Source organism: Anastrepha ludens, chromosome 5, assembly GCF_028408465.1.
Source record: "Anastrepha ludens isolate Willacy chromosome 5, idAnaLude1.1, whole genome shotgun sequence".
In the NCBI taxonomy this organism is placed as follows: Eukaryota; Metazoa; Arthropoda; class Insecta; order Diptera; family Tephritidae; genus Anastrepha; species Anastrepha ludens.
In genome coordinates, this window is record NC_071501.1 from 11,747,825 (window position 1) to 11,767,830 (window position 20,006).

Here is a 20,006-nt window from a genome sequence, read left to right on the forward strand (position 1 = left end):
AATGTTTAGTTCTTTTTAATGAATAAATCGAACGGTATGGCGCCCAAAAATAAATTCATAACGCGCAAGAACATCGGCTCCCAAGTGTCACGTGTCTGAGGCAACATAATTTTGTAGACCTGGCGCCAATATTGATTTACAAAGTCCAGAATAACCGCATCTAAAGGAGAGGGAAAAGGAAATATTATTAACAATTTTATGTAAAATATTAATTAAATGAATGCATTTTCAGTATTCAAAATCCACAATTAAGAATAAAAATAAATTTCCTTTAACTTTATTAAGTTAAATTGTATTTAATTAAATTCAAATAGAAGAATATTTAGTATTAAATAAAGTTAAAAATAAAGTATCAGAGCAAATTTGATCAAATTTATCCTTTGATTTAATCGAATTGGATCCAATTCAAATTAACTTTATTTCTTTTATAATTAATTTAAATTTGGTTTAAGTCATTTCAGTTCAATGCAATTTAATTTTATTTAATTCAATTCAATGTAATTTAATTTAATTTAATTTAACTTTTAATTTTTAAATTTTTTTTATTTAATTTAAAATTTTATTTAATTTCTGATTTCTTTATACTATTTTATTTTACTTGGTATCTATTTTATTTTATTTATTTTTATTTCATTTTATTTTCAATATTTATTTTTTTCTGATTTCTTTACTTTGCCTTTTTTGTTTTTTTATTTGGCTTCATTATGTTTTATTTAATTTAAATTTTTTTAATTTTTGATTTCTTAACTTTTTTACCTATTTTTGTTTCATTTTATTTTTAATTTTTAATTTCTACTTTCTTTATTTTATTAATATTTTATTTCTTTGTATTTTATCAAATTTTATTTTATTTTTAGATTTTTAGTTTCTGATTTCTCTTGTTGATTTTATTTTACTTGGTTTTCTTGTATTTTACTTAATTTTATTTTATCTCATTTTTAATTTTAGATTTTTAAATTTTTTTTTTGTTTCATTATATTTTATCTAATTTTATTTATTTATTTTTTAATTTATTAATTTCTGATTTCTATACTTTTTTATTTCTTTACCTATTTTTGTTTTATTTTATTTTTAGATTTCTAGTTTCTGATTTCTAATTTTATTTTATTTTGTTTTACTTTATTTTACGTTATCTTATTTTATTTAATTGTTTTCCTTTTTTATGTTCACATTATTTAATCAAATTTTTTAATTTCCTTAAACTTTTTTCTGTTAATTTTGTTATACGAGTATTTTATATTATTTTATTTCATTTTTTTATTTATTTTATATATTAATTTAATTTGATTTTTATTTGTTTTACCTTATTTTGTGTTATTTCATTTATTTTTTATTATTTTTGTTTTTACTTTTTATTTACTGTTTTTCCTTTTATTCCTTCCCCAGTTCATTTATTATATTTATTTTATTTGAGCTTAATCCATCTCGGCTATTGCCGGAGATTACACATCCCGGATAAAATTTCAAGGGATTGTGCTCTGGTGGAGCGTAGTCCAAGTTCTACGCCCATGCGATTACTATTGCTTAAATATTTAAAAATCTACGAAGTATTGCACATGTGTCCAGTATGGTCGACTTCCGCATGTCTTCTAAAAGGTGTTGGCAGTCATACTTCTTTAAATTTTTTATTAAATGCTTAGGCACTAATCCAGTGAAAGATATAATTATTGGTATTATATTCACTTCCCTCGCTTTGTATATTCGTTTCAGTTCTATGGCCAAAGCTGAATACTTCGATACTTTGGTGGAGTATGTGCTTTGGATGTTGCGATTAAGGGGCACCGCTATATCGATTACTTCGATCGTTTTATTTGTCTTGTCGAACAAGATAATGTCAGGTTTGTTGGCAGCTGCTGTTTGATCTGTGGATATAAATCTGTCCCAGTACAGTTTAAAATTTGCATTTTCGATTATTGCCTTTGGTTCATATTTAAAATACAAGACTTCTGCTTCTAAGAGACCGTGTTTTATCGAAAGTTGTTGGTGGAAGATCTTTGCTATATTGTTATGTCTCATGACATATTCACGGGGGGCAAGTACGCTACATCCAGCAATTATATGGTCGATTGTTTCACCGTAAATGCCGCACCTTCGGCATCTGTCTTCTATTGCCTCGCCATGTATCGACCTTCGGAAATTCCTTATTGGAATAACTCGGTCTTGGATAGCGATTGCGAAACCTTCTGTTTCAGAAAATAGCTTTCCTCTTTTCAACCATAAATTGGATGATTGTGCGCCTATCCATTCCATTTCAAGATCATGGGGATGGGCACCGTGTATTGTTTTTGCCTTCCATGCTGCGATCATTTCTGCTGGGGATTTAACCCCCTCAGGTACTGGGAAATCCTTCTCCATCAGACTTAGCGGGGTAAAGCCGTTATCTGCCATAGCGATAGCTTTAAATAGATGAGACTCGCTGCTTAGAAAATATGTACGTAGCTTTAAAGTTTGCGAAAAGTGTAGACGCGCTATATTAATGATTCCCCTCCCACCAACGTTTAGAGGAAGCGATATTCTTTCCACAGCGCTTTGAGGGTAATGGCTTTGGAACTTTGTAAAAGTGGTGCGTATCAGCGTTTCAATCCGAAGGATATCTGTCTGAGACCATTTTATTACTCCAAACGAGTGTGTCAAGAGAGGTATGGCCCAGGTATTAATTGCTTTGCATTTATTTCCACTGTTCAGTTTAGTTTTTAATACAGCTTTCAGTCGTGCCTCAAATGTGTTAATGAGGTTTTTCTTTACTAGCGTGTGGTTGATTCCTTTAAGTTGCAATTCCTAAATATTTATACGATTCGCTGCTATGCAAGTTGTCTATAATAATATTTTGATCTACTGCGTAGTTTTCTTCGGTTTCATCTAGCTGACCTCTAATTAGATGTATTATTTTGCACTTATCTGTCCCAAATTCCATTCCTACGTCATCACTGAAAGCTTTAGTGACATCTATCAGCTCATGGAGCTTATGCTTTTTGTTTGCGTAAAGTTTCAAGTCATCAACAAATAGAAGATGGTTGAACGTATGCTCTCTTATTTCTGTTTTGATTGTAAAGCCGTTTTGCTTATGTGTAAGAAGCCTGCTAAGCGGGTTGAGGCCAATGCAGAACCATAGGGGGCTTAAGGCATCCCCTTGGAATATACCACGTTTGATTGAAATTAGTTTTGAAACAGTCCCATTTAAAACCAGTTCAGAATTCCACTTGCTCATTATGCGACCCAAGAGGGCAACTGTGGCAGCATCGACTTTGTAAATTCTAAGGAATTCTTATTATTTTATTTTATTTTATTTTATTTTATTTTGTCTTACCTTATTTTATTTTTATTTTTTAATTTATTTTATTTTTCCCTCACCCTTTTTAATTTTCTCTTTATTTAAATAAAGTTTTTTATAGAATTATATTTTTTTTTAGTCTTTTTGTATTTGATATTATTTTATTCTATTTTCTCTTTATTTTTTTTTATTCAATTCAATTTTTTCAATTCTAATTAATTTAAAATTATCTACTTTAACTATTTTCCTCTATTGCTATACTTTTTTCACTTACTCAATGATGGATCTGGCACAAGATTGCTTGCATAGATTTGCATATCACCTATCTCCGGCTCGAAATTGAATTTCGTCAGCCGCAAGTAAGTGTGTCCGTCGCGCTCATAAAGTTCGCCTTCCGACTCGGAGCTCAGCAGAAGATCGGCTAATTAAAAACAAACAAAATGGACGCTCTTGTTACTTCTATTCTCTTTCTCTACTAGTTACTATTACTCTTCCCCCCCCCCCCCCCCCCTCTCTATCTCTCACTCTCATACTTACTCATAGTCACATTGAAGTAGCCCTTCGGTGTCATTTTCACTTCATTTATCTTTAAATCTGCCTTGTAATTACCCTCAACGTAGAGGCGTGGCATTTTGGTAACCAATTCCATGCGCACATTGTTGCCATCCAAATTGAAATTCACCTTCTGCACATCGCCCTCGCTTATGCCAAATACGCGGACATTACGTACCTGCACACGGCCCTGAGCGAAACTGCCGCTCACATCAATGTTGTTGCGCTCAATAATGAAAGGGTCCATGGGCGGTATATTCAATTCCTTGATGCCATCCTTTAGGCGGGGAGTCAGCTTTTGAAAGGCGCGTTTGATGCATTCATTGATATTTATGTCGCCCTGTTCGCAGGTAGGTATATCAGCAGCTAAGTATACATGAATAAAAATTGAAAAATAAGAATTAGTGAGCAGACGAAAGACTTAAGCGACGAACTCGCGCGCTTTTTCATACATTTTTACTATAGCTAAAGAATTCGTTCTAATGACAAACTATTATTAAGCTCGTCATAAATGTTACAATAAATAATTTCAGGTGTGATCACTGTGAATAAAGTCAAGTGTCCTTGGCACAAATATCGAAGTCGTTTGATATCACTGAGGTTAAATCGCAGCCATTAACTTGGCGTAATAGCAGCGCTGCGCAGTAAAACGTGTCATTTAGAATCTAATAACTTTATACAAGGCACATCGAAATCTGAAATTCTAAACACAATAAACGATTTGACTGCTTTTGGCGTCGTTGACACTAATTTAATTAAGTTACGACTCAATTAATGAGCCGTGCATGTTTGAGTATCAGCATAAGTTGGCCTATGCTTTGTTTGTGACTTTTGAAGTTTTTTTGTTTCTTTTTTCACAAATTTGGTTATTTCGTCTTTCTAAACAAATAAACCTCAGAAGTACAGAAAATCTTGATAAACATTTCGATGATCATACACCTACACACACACGTGCACCAAGGTTGCGGGTCTCCATTACAAAAATTATTGTATTTTATGACTTCCGCCCACATTTTTCGGAACAATAATTATATGTACGTGAGCTGGACCGACTTGGCAATAATTCAAAAAATCAAATTTATTATTTTACGCTGTAAATAAAATTAGTTTTTAAAAATGTTTTTCCAAAAAATAAAAGAGTTTAAAACTTTATGGGTTTGCCATTTAAAGGACTTTAAAATAGTACCAAAAAAGTAGTCGTTTTTACTCATAGCCACATTGAAGTATTCTTAATATTTTTCCGGATATTTTGTTTTTTTGTCTTCCATCTTAAGATGTAATAAATTTTATAATTTAATTCCGTTGGAAAACCAGTGCCCATTTTTTTTGTATGGAAAATGATGCACCCTAATGTAGGGCACACAATTTGTCAAGGAAGTGTTTTGAGATCTACTAATCTGCGAAATTCAGACATATTGCTTGAGAAAAAATATATTTTTTTCATGATTTTTTTTTTCAATACTTGGTTTTATTTGACTAATATAAATAATTCATAAGTCAGTAGTAAAAAATACAGCAATTTTGCTAAAAATTAGCACAAAAATAAAAAGCCAAAACAACATTCACTCCAAACACAACTGTGAAGAAAGTATTTTTGCATTTGCAGTTGATAGCTTGAAGTTGTATTGAAAAATGAAATGAGAATCAGTACTTTGCATGACTACCCCGAGCATCTACAGCACCTTGTAGTCTCCTTCTCATATTTGTAGGTCTGGAAAAGGCTTCCAATCGGGTTCCAAGAGGTCTAGTATGGAAGTCACTTAGAGAAAATCGTATTGCAGAAAGCACTGTAAACGTGGTTAAGGATACGAACTTACACAAGTCGGATGTGTTAGCGGTGTATCTGAGAAGTTTTCCATAGCGTAGGGGTACATCAGTGCTCGGCCCTCAGTTCCCTTATTTACAACCTGGTTCCCTCAATCCTCTTATTTTCAACCTGGTAATGGATAACCTTTGACACTGTTGTACGCCGATGATGTCGCGCTACTATCTGAGAATGCTGATGCTTTACAAAATAAATTGTCACATTGGGCTGAAGTTTTGGCAACAAATGGCTTACGCATAAACAGACAGAAAACACAACACGTCACTTTCGCTTTCAATGATAGTGGCCAGATTCTGAAATTTCATATCGATGCTGAAACGATATCCACGTCTGAGAGTTGCAAATATCTTGGCTCCATTGTAAGCGACCGCGAAGTGATGGACCGCATCAAACCGGCTGGCAAAGTAGGCGTACAGTGTCTGTCTTGTGTGACAAAAAGATGCCAATAAAGTAAAAAGGCTAAATTTATCAAGCTGCCGTTAGACCTGTAACCCAACTAATGAACCCATCCTCCTAACCATCCCACCACCACCTCTCCCCGCCCTCTCCTGTCAACCCATCGGTTTTCTCTTTTACCTTATCTCCTTCACCATGGAGTCACAAAGGACGAACTCGTTTAAATTCGTGTGATCATTACTTGGGCAGCCATTCCAACCTAACCTAACCTAGACCTGCAACGACGTATGCCTCAGAATTCTGGCCGTTGTCTGCTAAACAGGAGCAAAGCATCTACATATGTGGCGGAGATTCAAATGCTGCGATAAGCATCGAGCGTCACAAAACTGCAATAAACGCATCAGAGGTAGCTGTCATGTGGCTGCAATAACAGAGAAATTGGGAGAAAATCGTTTGCGCATATGGCACATTATGAGAGGACTGGAAGAGCTACCATCAATGGGACGTGGCCGACGCTCTAAGTCCTGACGAAACACCATAAAAACGATATGCAGTGAGGCGAAGTCAACGAAAGGATAACCCAGGATCGAGTACTAAAACTAATTTCTCTTGTCCGATTGATTTTAGATGAATCTCAAAGGGCAAAGGATGATCACCGTAAGAGACTCCTGGAAGAACGAGCTCCACACAAACAGCGATAACTTTAACAATTATTTTTTTTTTTTGCTAAAGTCAAGTCAAATCATGATGTATCAATGCTATGTTTTTATTTTTGTAAAATAAAGCAATTGACTAGGAAAAAAAAATTATTGAAAATCATAATTTTTTCGGGCCTCTGACTAACTCCATAAGCCACTGAGTACAGAATATGAATGTATTTACATTAGGGCGCCCTAAAAAATTTTTTTTTATTCCCCGCTGTAAATCGTATGACAAAAAAATCAGTCACAAAATTTTTTTTTTTTTCCTTTTTCTTCTATTCCAAGACTTTGAAAATTACTACTGAATTTGCATAGGAAAAAATACACTTCTCCGTGAATTTAGAACAAAGTGTTTGTAGATCGATTTATTTAATTTCCCTTTTTATAAGAATTTAACTACACAAACGTCCAAAACGTGATATCATATGCCTCATTAAACCAAACAAATTTTTACTATTTTTACGTGGCCTTGTGAAACCTCCAAAATTACAAAAAAAATATTAAAAAATACAAAAAAAAAAATATTTTTTAATCTCGTTTTGTTTATATATTTTAGCCTTAAAATAAATTTGGGAGGATAATAACAAAAACAAAAATATCCTTTTTGAAGAAAAATATCCTTTTTGTTTTTGACCACTCTAATGTACATATGTATATCCACATACATAAATATGTACGTTTATACCAAAGCCTCATTTTCAGATCATTGATCCATGTTTTGTAAAGCAAAAAAAAGGGCACGGGTAAAAACAAAATAAAAAGTATCAGATTAATATCTAAATAATGGCAAATCCAATACTTGGCGAATCAGTAAAAGATCAGGAAAACATTTTTGGAAATTTTACATCTATCTTTCAATAAATCGACATCAGTTAGTATCCTCACAAATTCCCTATTATTGTGGACGGGAGAGTTTCAAAAGATTAAAACCACAGTCCAGAAAAATTTTTCATGGTTAGTATAGGACAAAACCATAAAAAGATGCATTCAAGATGAGGAAGGTCATCATCAAATCTTCCTCCTCCTCAACAGAAAACTGAAAAAACTCCGGCAAATATCCAAAAATTCTACACAAAAAAATCATTTTGAGAAAGCCGTCGCACACATTTTCATATACCAAAAAGCCAAAAATGTTGAGCTTTCTTCAAATTCAATTTTTTTTTAAATATTGAGAAAAAATATGGGAAGTAAAATTTTTTTAATTGTTTTTTTTGTTTTTGATTCAAATCTTTTTTAAATATTGAGAAAAAATAAATGAAGTATTATTTTTTTTTTATTTATTTATTTATTTTTTTTTTAATCAAATTTTTTTTTAAATATTGAGAAAAAATATATACAGTATTATTTTTTTTTAAGTTTTTTGTTTTTCATTCAAATTTTTTTTAAATATTGAGAGAAAATATATGAAGTATTATTTTTTCACTTTTTTTAGTTTTAAATTCAATTTTTTTTTTAATATTGAGAAAAAATATATGAGATATTATTTTCTTTAATCTCTTTTTTAATTCAAACTATTTAACCTGCTATTTTATGGCTTTTAGTTTTTGAACCAACCTGTAAGTTCTGTAACAACAGAAATTTTTCTGGTTTCCTTAACAATTATGGCGCAATATTAACCATATTTTTTATAAACTTTTTTACTAAATAAAAAAAGTGATTTTGGCCTTATTTTGACCATTACGCGCTCCATTGCTTGTCGTGCAGTGTGTTGTGCAGTTCACAAATGTCAAATATGAGAGACGTACGACGCCATTTGCAAAAATTGTAAAATCTTCCGAAATGGTGATTAATTTTACTAGCACTTTTATTTTTCTGTCCAAAATATAGTCCTTGTATGACAGAAAAGAAAGTAAAAAAAAATAATTTCTTCCACCGACTATTTAGCATTTAAACTACTCATTTTGTCAAATTCAGATGACGATAAATAAAAATAAATCCCTGGAAATGTCAATCATGCATGAGTTTGTATGTCGCCGATTATTATTATTATTTTTTTTTTGTCACAAAATATTATTTGCATGTCTCTATAAAATTATTTCCTTATTAAAACCACAATTTATGGCATACATATGGGTTTTCTCTCGCATGCGATTTTTTCACACGCTATCTAGTTAAACAAAGACAACCCACTGAGCTTCATTCACAATACACACATACATACATACAATTATAAGTATATACACTGTTGCTTGTTGTTATTATTTTGAAGTGCAGATATATAACTGTTTTTATGTATTTATGCAATAAAAGTACGCGTACTTAGCACAAATTTATGAATTAAAACCGGAAATTGGTTGCACTCTTAATAGCTCTAGTTTTTCAAGAAGTTTAGTGACATACATTTTTTATGGTTGATTCTTTATAATTTAACAAATTATTGTTAATTTTTAGTAGTTTTATAACAAATTATATACATCAAGATTTCAAATTTTGTACAAGATTTATAAAAATTCAACAAATTTTCATCAAAATTTGAACGTTTTAAACAGAATTAAAAAAAAAATTTGGTCCATTAAAATGTAATATAAGAAATTTTTGCACTGCCCCGAAATTCTCATTGATTTTTGATAATATTTACCTAAATATAACCTAGGAGTATATATATGAATAATATGAAATAAAATATACTGCTTTTATTTAAATTAAATGCGCTCCAAACGCGAAATGACTGTCAAATACATTTGTAGACAGGGCTAGGCTTGCGAGCTAAGCTTGACAGACGACAGCGTTAATTTTAATTAAAAGCATTAATGCGCAACAACTCGTGCATTACCACCATACTAATGCACATTTTATTGTTGTTTATTTTTAATGCACATTTACTCAGGCGTCAACCCTCGAAATCAGTGTACAAACTGATATCAATTCCAATTTAATAACATCGTCGATAATTTACATCTATTTATAGAACTTAAAATTGATTTTAAATCGCCAATGACTCGTATATTAAAAAAAATATTTAAAAAATAAAAATTAATAAAATATACATTTTTTATATCGGTAATTACGCGTATATTAAAAAATAAAAAATTCATTTTGCGCCTAATTATAGCAACTAGTTTGAACAACTCTAAGCAAAGAGGTAAAAGCAGTTGATCTATAACGCCTCACTTTGATATGAAAACACGTCAGGGGTTTGCCAAATGCACAAAATTGTCGGCTGTCAGATAAAAATTGCAATGCACACTAGAGCATAAACCATTAACCCTGCCATCTCTTCGTCTGTTACGAGAAATGTACCCAAAGGGGTTAAGTGCATTTAGGGGTTATACGCAGTTATGAAGCAAATAAAAGACGGGTTGTCAAGGATTTATCCTGAAGAAACTTCAGAATATTTTAATTTGAAAATTTTTGGCGGTTATAAAAGCATCCTTCAAGAATGTAACAAAATTTGGTTATTTATGAAAATGTTGATTATAGAGCTCGCTGCAGGCGATTTCTGGAACCTCCTTTAAAAAAAGACGATTTACGGTGTACATCGTAACTCAGGATTGGATTATCTGAAATCAAAAAACCAAACAAATTTTGTTAATATATTAGATTATCTAGTAATTAATCGTTCGGCTAATCAAAATAGTGAATTTTCACAAAATGGCAGCTTTTAAAAGAAATGATTTCGATTTTTACGTTAAAATTTGGCCGTAAAGTGATTATAAAATGGAAAATAAGTATCAGACTTACAAAAGGAACGATTAATTACTAGAAAATGTATCTTTAAAGATTGAGTTAAAACGGTTGACCGATCAAACAAGCCGTTTTCGAGATATCGTGTACACCGACTTGAAAAATGCCGTTTTGAAAAAAAAACACGTTTAAAGTTTCAATACCTACCTTAAAACGTGCCGAGGCATCTCTACATATTTAGGTATAACTCCGAAAGTATTGCTTAGATCTACTTCAAATTTCGTGCGTATACTTTTGAATATATGTACATTACAAAAATGCAATAAAAAAAATCGATTTTTTTGAAAGTCATAACTGCGTATAACCCCTTTAGGCGGCTTACAACATGAGTTAATTTGCACTAAAGCCGTCTAAATGCGCATTAACCCTGCCAGTTGACTACCCTATGTAGGTATATCTTGTAAAAACTATTTATATTAGTAAAGCAGCTATGAATGTTAGCATTAACATTTTCTGTTAAGTCTGTTAGGGTAACAGACTTGTGTTACATGCGTTCTGAGAGAAAGCGTGCAATAATTGCATGAGAATTCCGACATTTGAATGCGATGTGTGTATATTTTTAAGCGTAAACTGCAATTAAGACTTGTTAGAAAGAAACTACTTTACACGCACATCTTCACTATTGATTTTTTTTGTACGTGTACGAATGGGGAAGATGCAAATCTGACAAGCGCGAGAAGCGAGCTTCTGATATACCACCTATCTACCGTTAAGAGGTTTTTCTATTATAAATTTCTCGAGAAATTCTCATAAGTGCTAAACTCCTGCACAAACTCATTACTTTTTCTTTACGTACGGTGTATTTCAGTGCCATTGCCGATGTTAGTTTTGATTCGGTTTAGCAGATCATTAAAATTCACTCCACACAAATATTATCAGGCCTTGAAAGTGAATGAAGTTCACTCTTCTCTTTTGAAGGATGAATGACTGGTCTGTTAACTATTTCCATTGCCTTTCGAGCACAGAACGGGGTAACAGTTATAACACGAGGAAGCAAAACGATTCATTCGATCAAATCGTTGCTTGTGTTCTGCATTTTTTTGTTGTTGTTGCTTTTCACATAGTAAAAAATAAAACGGCACTCCATGGAAGAAAGCGTTATTTTATTTTATTGATAAAAATAGTAATTTTAGTTAAGTATGTATATACATATGTATTAAATATATGAAATTATTAATTATTTTATAGCGGCCGCCGTAGCCGAATGGGTTGGTGCGTGACTACAATTCGGAATTCACATAGAGTACGTAGGTTCGAATATCGGTGAAACACCAAAAATTATATTAAGAAAAACATTTTTCTAATAGCGGTCGTCCCTCGGCAGGCAATGGCAAACCTCCGAGTGTATTTCTGCCAAGAAAACGCTCCTCATAAAAATATCTGCCGTTCGGCGTCGGCTTGAAACTGTAAGTCCCTCCATTTGTGAAACAGCATCAAGACGCCCGCCACCAAAAGGAGGAGGAGCTCGGCCAAACACCCAAAAAGGGTGTACGCGCCAATTATATATATTTATATATAGTGAGAAAATGAATTCTTCAAAAATAAAATCGAGAATGTTAGGTGGTAATATTTACAATATGCAATAAAAAAGCACATAACACTGTTTGGAGTGCTTCCGGTAGAGTTAAATTTGCAGGACTTTGTAATTTATACACCTAACATTGCACATATATGTGCATATATAATACATACATAAATAAATACTTTTAAACTTAAATGTACTTCTACCATACAGAATAAAAAAAATCTTTGAATAAAGTAAACTCTTCTTTTAACTGCACTTGTTTTTTTTTTTTGCATAGGTAAGCTCAACTTCACATGCAAATTTATTGTTGTATGCGATGTGAAAAGGCAACATAAAACTGTAGGTCCCTACATTTGTGGACTAACATCAAGACGCACGCCACAAATAGGAGGAGGAGCTCTGTCAAGCATCCAAAAGTGGTGTAAGCGCCAATTATATGTTTATATATTCGATGAGACTGGCTTTGAATCTATTGTGTTTCAAATCAATTAAGTTAAGTTATCAGTAGAATGAACTACAAAAGCAAAAACGTCTCTCACTGTAATGCAGCGTAGTGAGCTGCGCTCTTTTTCTTTATTTAGCTCAGATGCTGAGTTAGTCTTGTGCAGATTATGTAGCGGAGCAGATTCTGTAGCAAGTGTCTTAAAACGTCAGATGAATGAATTGTTGCTAGAACTTCACAAGTACCTTTATAATATAGGCATGATATATCAAATTTAACACTAGACTACTAATGTTAGTCGATTCGTAGTACAGTTTTTCGCTCACTTTGCCGATCGCGTAAGAAAGTATTCTTATAATTCGCGTTGCATAATTTACGCTTTTCGGATACTATCCCTACGCGATGCCAATAAGCGCGATGCTTATTGATTAACTTAAAATCATAGCAGAACAGGAGAGTAATCTTATCTTTGTCTTTCATTTTTGATTTGATCCGTGGTGCTCTTTACTGTCTTAGGAGAGAGGATTTTCTTTAATATACTGGCCAGAGCTCTTCGTGTTTTGGAGTTCTTCTATCTTGGTCTCTCAAAACCTCTTTATTATGTTCGTAATGCTCCTATTACTAGAGCCTTAATTGAGTTTAACCAAATCTCCAAATTTATTGAAATAGATTTTTTATTTTCAAAAGATCGCCTATTGAAATTTTTTAATAATTATTATAAATAGTTTAATTATACTTTATTTTTTTAAGGCCTATTAACATGGCCTATTTTAAGGCCTAGACAGATGAAATATGTCTACTTAGCCTATCAGAATCTGTTATACTATATGCATTGGCTTATTAAAAAAATAAATAAATAATTAAAAAGCTTAAGAGATGAATTTATTCAAAAATGACCTAAATGAACATGCAATAAAAGCAAGTGTGAAACAATTTTTTTTTCAACTTATTATTTTCTTAACACTAAATTCATGTGTGTGTTCAATTGCACTTAAAATTAAAAGGTTAAATTAAGGGTGGTTAAATTTCAAGGGCCGATGTTGAGTGTAAACCACACCTAAACGTCAAGTTTGTTTTTGCATTTCATTTGACATTTTTTAGTTTCAGACTAACTCAATTTGAACCATAGAAAGATACATAATCGAGCAGCGCGTTAAAGTTATTCAAGCTTATTATGGAAACGGGCGTTCAAATCAAAATGCATATCGCGCACTTCGTGATTTTTTTTGCCATTTTAATCGTCCAAATGTGCGTACAATCGGAAAAATTGTACAAAAGTTTGAGCAAACCGGATCTGTAGAAGATGTGAAAACACCAGTGTATGCTCGTAATGCAGAAAATATTGCTGCTGTTCGCGATAGAATGGTTGAAGAGCCGTCCACCTCAACTCGTCGTCGTGCCAAACAATTGCGCCTCTCACGCTCGTCGTTGATGAACATTATGCATAAAGACTTGCATTTACACGCTTACAAGGTGCAACTGACTCAAGAACTAAAACCTCTTCACCATTTCAAACGTCGTCAATGGTCAGAATGGTGGCAGGAAATGGCAACAGTGAATGACCAATTTTCGAAGAAAATCATCTTCAGTGTTGAGGCACATTTGCACCTCAGTGGATTCGTCAATAAGCAGAATTGCCGCATTTGGGCGAATGATAATCCAAGAGTGATTGCCGAAAAGCCAATGCACCCACAAAGAGTGACTGGTTGGTGCGATTTATGGGCCGACGGCATCATTGGGCCATATTTTTTCCAAAATGATGCCGGTCAGGCAGTTACTGTGAATAGTGTTCGCTATCATGAGATGATAACGAACTTTTTATGGCCCGAATTGGAAGATATGGATGTGGACGATATGTGGTTTCAACGGGATGGTGCCACTTGTCACAAAGCTAATGAAACAATGGCTCTTTTGCACGAATAACCTCACGTCGCGGCGATGTCAATTGGCCGCGAAGATCATGTGATTTGACACCGTCGGACTTCTTTCTTTGGGGTTATTTGAAAGAAAAGGTGTACGTCGATAAGCCAGCAACAATTCAAGAGCTAAGGGATGAGATAATTCGGCAAATTAATGGCATAGAACCTCAATTATTCCTCAGCGTCATCGAAAATTTGGACCATCGGATGGAGGTGTGCCGCCGAGGCCGCGACGGCCATTTGGCCGATATTTTGTTCCATACGTAATTGATCCATACCCATATTATCATAATGATAATTTCTTAAAAAAAATGTATTTTATTTAAAATCAACAAAGGCCCTTGAACCTTAACCATTCTTTATTTTTAAAATGTATTTTTTTTTTTATTTTAATTTAAATTTTTTATAAATGTACTTATTTATTTTTTTGCACCAAATCCCAAACAAAAAAAAAGGTTCCTTGCGAAAGTATTTTTAAAAAATGAATTTTTAAAACTAAAGTAATAAAAAAATAGCAAACTAATTTTCTTTTTTTGTTAGAGCATATTAAAATAATAATTTGTAGCTTTTGTTGATGAGGCATCGAAAAAATGAGTATTAAAGCCGTGTTAGTCGTATGATCTAAGAATTAGTATTTGCATATAAAAACAAGTATTAGTACCCTAGGGTAAAACTCACAAAACTTATTAAAGTTTGGCATCATCCGAAAAAAACTATCATTTATTCCATTTAATGACAGCTGGCTTTTCCCGTTTCCCGTTTTTAATACTCTTTAAGCCGGTTAGCAGAACAGCTAAAAAGTCGATCGCCCTATCAAATACACAAATGCATATGCAAGTACTTAGATCTGTATGTATGTATGTGCATACGAGTATATATGTGTGCCTTATATTTTTCAACTTGCTCGCCACGCTTGATTGCTCAGGCCCAACTGCACAAAACTGCAATTACATTGAACAATTACAAACATGCATCCATTATCTAAGCCGATTTGTGTCTCAAAAATGTAGTTAGCCCCTACATTGCAAAAACTATTCTACACACATTTGTAATAGATTCACACACACATAAACACATATGTATTCTATTATAACGATTCTAGTTTTTTTACGCCGTCCGCCTTGGTTGACCCATTCAGAGTGCAAGCAAGAGGTCAAATGAAAAATTGTGTAATTTGTATTGAGTATTGCGTTGAGTAATGTGTAATTGTTATACTTTGCTATAAATCACTTTTTTTCTCCTCACAACTGTCATTGAAATTCGAATTCATAGCATGGAGAATTTGTGGTTGAAGAAAAAACTCACGAAATTTACGATAGTTAAACATTGTTGCTATGTCTATGAATATTTTACAAACGATGTTCTCTTTTTTTTAACTCATGCCGTTTTTGCTTCTGAGCAATAAATCGTAACCATTCATAGAATATTTTCATTCAGATTTTACTAAAATAGTTTCTAAAGCCACAGTTGTTAATTATTAATAGAAATTATTAATATTAAATTGCCTCATTTTGTGTACTGAAAATTTAATGATAAATCAAGAAAAATCTATGCACCAACAACTAGTCGGTGCGGTTTTTGGGTTGGCGGCGGCATCGAATTGTGCTTCTTCGAAAATGATGCCGGTAATGCTAAAACGCGTTGGGTGACCGATGTACCTATCGAGACAGGATAACAAACCTTTTATAACCGGAATTAGACGCCTTGACCTTAGGGAATATACATCACTTGCTACACAGCGCATAATACAACGGATCTATCGTGAACGATGTTCCCAAAACGTATTATCTTACTCAACACAAATGGCCGTCGAGACCTTTCGATTTACCACCATTTGACTGCTTCCTCTGGAGCTGCATGCCTATGTAAGTAAGTCTGAGATGATTCCAAAGCCAAAGAACTAAATCATACGCGTTATAAATTATTTACAACCCGAATTATGCCAAAAAGACCCTATCGTCGCCATGTTGCAGCTCTCTTCTGATCAACTCCTGTAAGGAGCAGATCAAAAGTCTCGAACGTGCAGAAAATATTTCTCTTATCTGGATCCCCAGGCATGGGAACATAAAGAGAAACGAAATTGTCGATGAGCTTGCCAATAAGCGGTCGATAGAACCGGTTTCTCCTGTCCCCATCGCAGGCATCGGGACCCCCTTGAACGTTGTTAAAGGGAAACTGCACAATTTTTTTTTTTTTTTAAACTCAAGGCAGCTGGAGTTCTTTCTTATCGTGCGCTGTCTCAAAACCACTTTGACCTCAATACGATAGAAGCAGGAATGTTTAAAATGCTGGGAATCCCCGACATGCAATTCCCAAACTCATTCAAAGGGACGAATGAGACGTTCAAAGGAGGTATTTCAAGCTAACAGACTTAGCGCGCTCACAGTAGCATATGCGTACAGAACAATATCTGATGATGCCATCTGCGTTATAGCGAATAAAGTTCGCCTCGTCGCCTCACGTGGGCACAAACCAACATCTGAAGATGAAAGAACCGAGCGCGAACGTACGATAGCGAAGTGGCCAAATAGATAAACTCCCTCTTATCATCAAAAACGGAATAATCCGGAATAAATTTTTTTTGTTAAAGTTTAAGGAAAATAAAAAAAATTTTGGTTACACTGTAGTATTTTCTTCACTAGAACAAACAGTAAAAGTCTTGTCTTGTAGAACTTTTTTTTCTCATTAGAACAGACGGTAAAAGTCTTGCCGACGCAAGGTATTTTGAGTAGATCGCCCATTTCGAGCACTCAGTTGAATTTATTGATTGAAAACTGAAAATTAGCTCGGCATTTAAATGTTTGCATTAACAAATTCTAATAATTTTCGTGCTTTTGTAATATCTCTTCTTTTTTTTTGCTGAAAATACTTTTAACTTGCAATTCCTTGGCATATTCTAAGCGAATTCACTTTCAAATTCACACTTTCTCTATCGACGCTCAGGACACTCACGCAATTCACTGACTGGCTTGAAATCAGGCAATTCCGGCAGCTCGGCGTTCACCCTCAATTGTGCCGCACTAAAACCAATTAGGCAGGCAAACAAAATCACCAACGAAGCGCGCAACATTTTTACTATTTATAAATTTAGATGTAAAACGATTTTTTTATTAAATTTTTGGCGAATTTTCTTCAAAGGATTCGCGTAAGATTCGCCTACGATTCGCCTGCCTCTTTGTGCTGGATCACAAACACGATTAAAAGAAATTTCCCGTTTGCGTGCTTTTAATTCTATGGGAATCCGTGACTACCTCGAGACACGCGCAACAACACTGCAAATCGGTTTGAAAGCATCTAGAATTCATGCCGGCAGACACAGTGGTTTTTATTGCAAAACAGCGCTACGCTGTAGTACTCGCGCCCACCACCCTCCTCTTCACATCCCGAGCAAACGAGACACAAATGAAGTAAATATAATAAAAAAAAGAAATGATTTTTGAATACAATAAAAAAGTCGCTGCACGAGTATACAAATACAACACTTGTCCGAGTACTCTGTTAGAATAATGAATAACTATGTTAATATTGGCTGGGCATAGTAATAATTAGGTTTGGCGAATAGACTGCATACATACACACATACATACACACATACATGCATACATACATCTAAATGTCGAAACATTACCCACTGACTTGGTGCTTTATTGATTTGATGTTTGACTGGTTTTTGCAGAATATTATAACATAATTTTTTTTTTCTTTAATTATAGCCGATCAGACGCCACTGAAACCCGCAAAGCAAGTGGCATTTTCGTCTTTAAATTTTGTATGCAAAAAACGTACACAGTGAGAGTGATTTTTTTTCCGAATTGCAGATATTACTTCTGTATTGAGTATTCTTAAAGTAAATATGTACTTACAACCCTCTGGAAATCCCTGGTTAGCCATACGTCGGCTGATTGTATTCGTATGGAGATGCATAAATTATAGAAACTATTGACGGAAGTTCTACAAAGAGTTTGCATATGCATATGCAAATATTTATTAAATCAATCTTAACTTTTATTTACCTACTTACACACATACTCTTGCAATAAAGACTTGCAATGCCCCTGCAGGAAATCCACTATTGCGAAAAAAAGCGTTCTTAGTAAATTTATAGGTTAGGTTAGGTTATCTGGTTGTCCATGGGAGAACCCAGTTCAAGTAAAAAATTCAAATTTCATCTCTGGTGACACCATTCTACGAATGAAATGAAGAAAGACACAAAAGAAATGATGGGAGAGCGAGATTAAGTTTCAGGTTCATGGAGAGGACCGAACGATGCAAGGATGATTATTCGCTCTGTCGTAAGAGCATAAACAAACAAAAGGAAGGGAAGTGACTTGTTTGTCAAGCGGAATAGTAGGCGAAAGCAATGGAAACAACCAAACACAAGAAATTATACGCAAACACACACACCTTTTCTTTTCACGGCATCTTCCACATAAAATCGCAAAACACTGCATTTGGAAGCTTTATATTAATTTGTGCTTTCACAATTTAACACACGGCTCTTCGTTTTCATTAGTTTGTTTAGTTTATATAACCAAGCCATTCACTGAATTTTCACGAACATGTAATTTCCCCTCCTTTTGTTTGTTTTGTATTGGTTAGGGACCTGGATCTCGCGAAAAATAAAGTAACGGTTTTGGGAAGACGTCACCTATAGTATTCAATTCACCTTACTCACACACGATGGAGAGAGTCATTAGGTGGCGCCAATCGTGGTACCGCTACTTTGCTCTCAGCGATTTCGGCAGAATCGCTGTGTGTGTGGAGTCCACTTGTGCAATTTATGCGTATGTTGTTTGTGTGAATTCTTCTTTTTCTTGCATTCCTGTTCACATTTTCATATCTGTCTCATGCAACTGCACCGATTTGACGTCACGCCCTTACTGATAGGTGTACTATTGTTTCTATTATTCTTGATTCCCACACTCATCCAATCAGTCAGGATATAACCAACACAGTCTCATAAACAAAACGCTATCAGATCCGCTAGCAAATGAGCTCATTCGTGCAAAATCGCTGAGAGCCGGATAACAGCCTACTGCTAGTCGCTCCTTCAGAATTCTCTCCTGCGTGCAAATCATGATTACATACTAACGGTAAATTTATTACTATGCGTAACTACTGTTTTTTTTTTTATTACTTTTTTCTCTGGGCGGTCTTCATTTAGGCTTGTAGGGATATCCACTAGCGCAAATATTTTGAGCCTCTCATAAAGTCATAAATTACTATGAATATTTTTGCGCTTCTTCTTCCTTTCATACAACCAACTGGTCAGTTTTTTTCAGCAATGCACTTGGAGTTGAATTATTCCCTGAATCATCAATTTTTCGATTACTCGCAACTTGCAGTAATTTGGACCGATAAGGTCTAACACGCTCCAAACACTTTCTCAAAAGCTCCTAAGCAGACGCTGTAAAATAATTTATATATAATATATTTAGCTCAATCACAATATTTCCGGGGTTCTAAATGAAGTTGAAAAAGTGCGAAAAAGTAAATAAAATTATTAAACAATGCAGAATATAGCTTTCCAAATATTAGCAGATGCAGAAACTGCCGAGTTGGAGCGTCAGGCACCGATACAAAAAAGTTGAAGCAGGCATATTCGCATTTAAACAAACCCAAGATATGTAATGTAGTGTCAATTGCTTTTGAGTTAAAGAACCATGGGGGATAGTTATGGGTACCACATTT

The 20,006-nt window shown here is 33.8% G+C and overlaps 1 protein-coding gene across 1 annotated transcript; it reads right to left on the reverse strand.

Annotated features, from left to right (window-relative positions):
* Positions 1–17,623, reverse strand: LOC128863474 (uncharacterized). Its single transcript, XM_054102642.1, has 4 exons — positions 17,268–17,623; positions 3,809–4,189; positions 3,546–3,692; positions 1–160 (listed from the first exon to the last, which is right to left on the reverse strand). The coding sequence occupies exons 1-4, from the start codon at positions 17,383–17,385 to the stop codon at positions 6–8; spliced, it is 801 nt and encodes a 266-aa protein (XP_053958617.1). The 5' UTR covers positions 17,386–17,623; the 3' UTR covers positions 1–5.
* Positions 17,624–20,006: the final 2,383 nt, after the last annotated feature.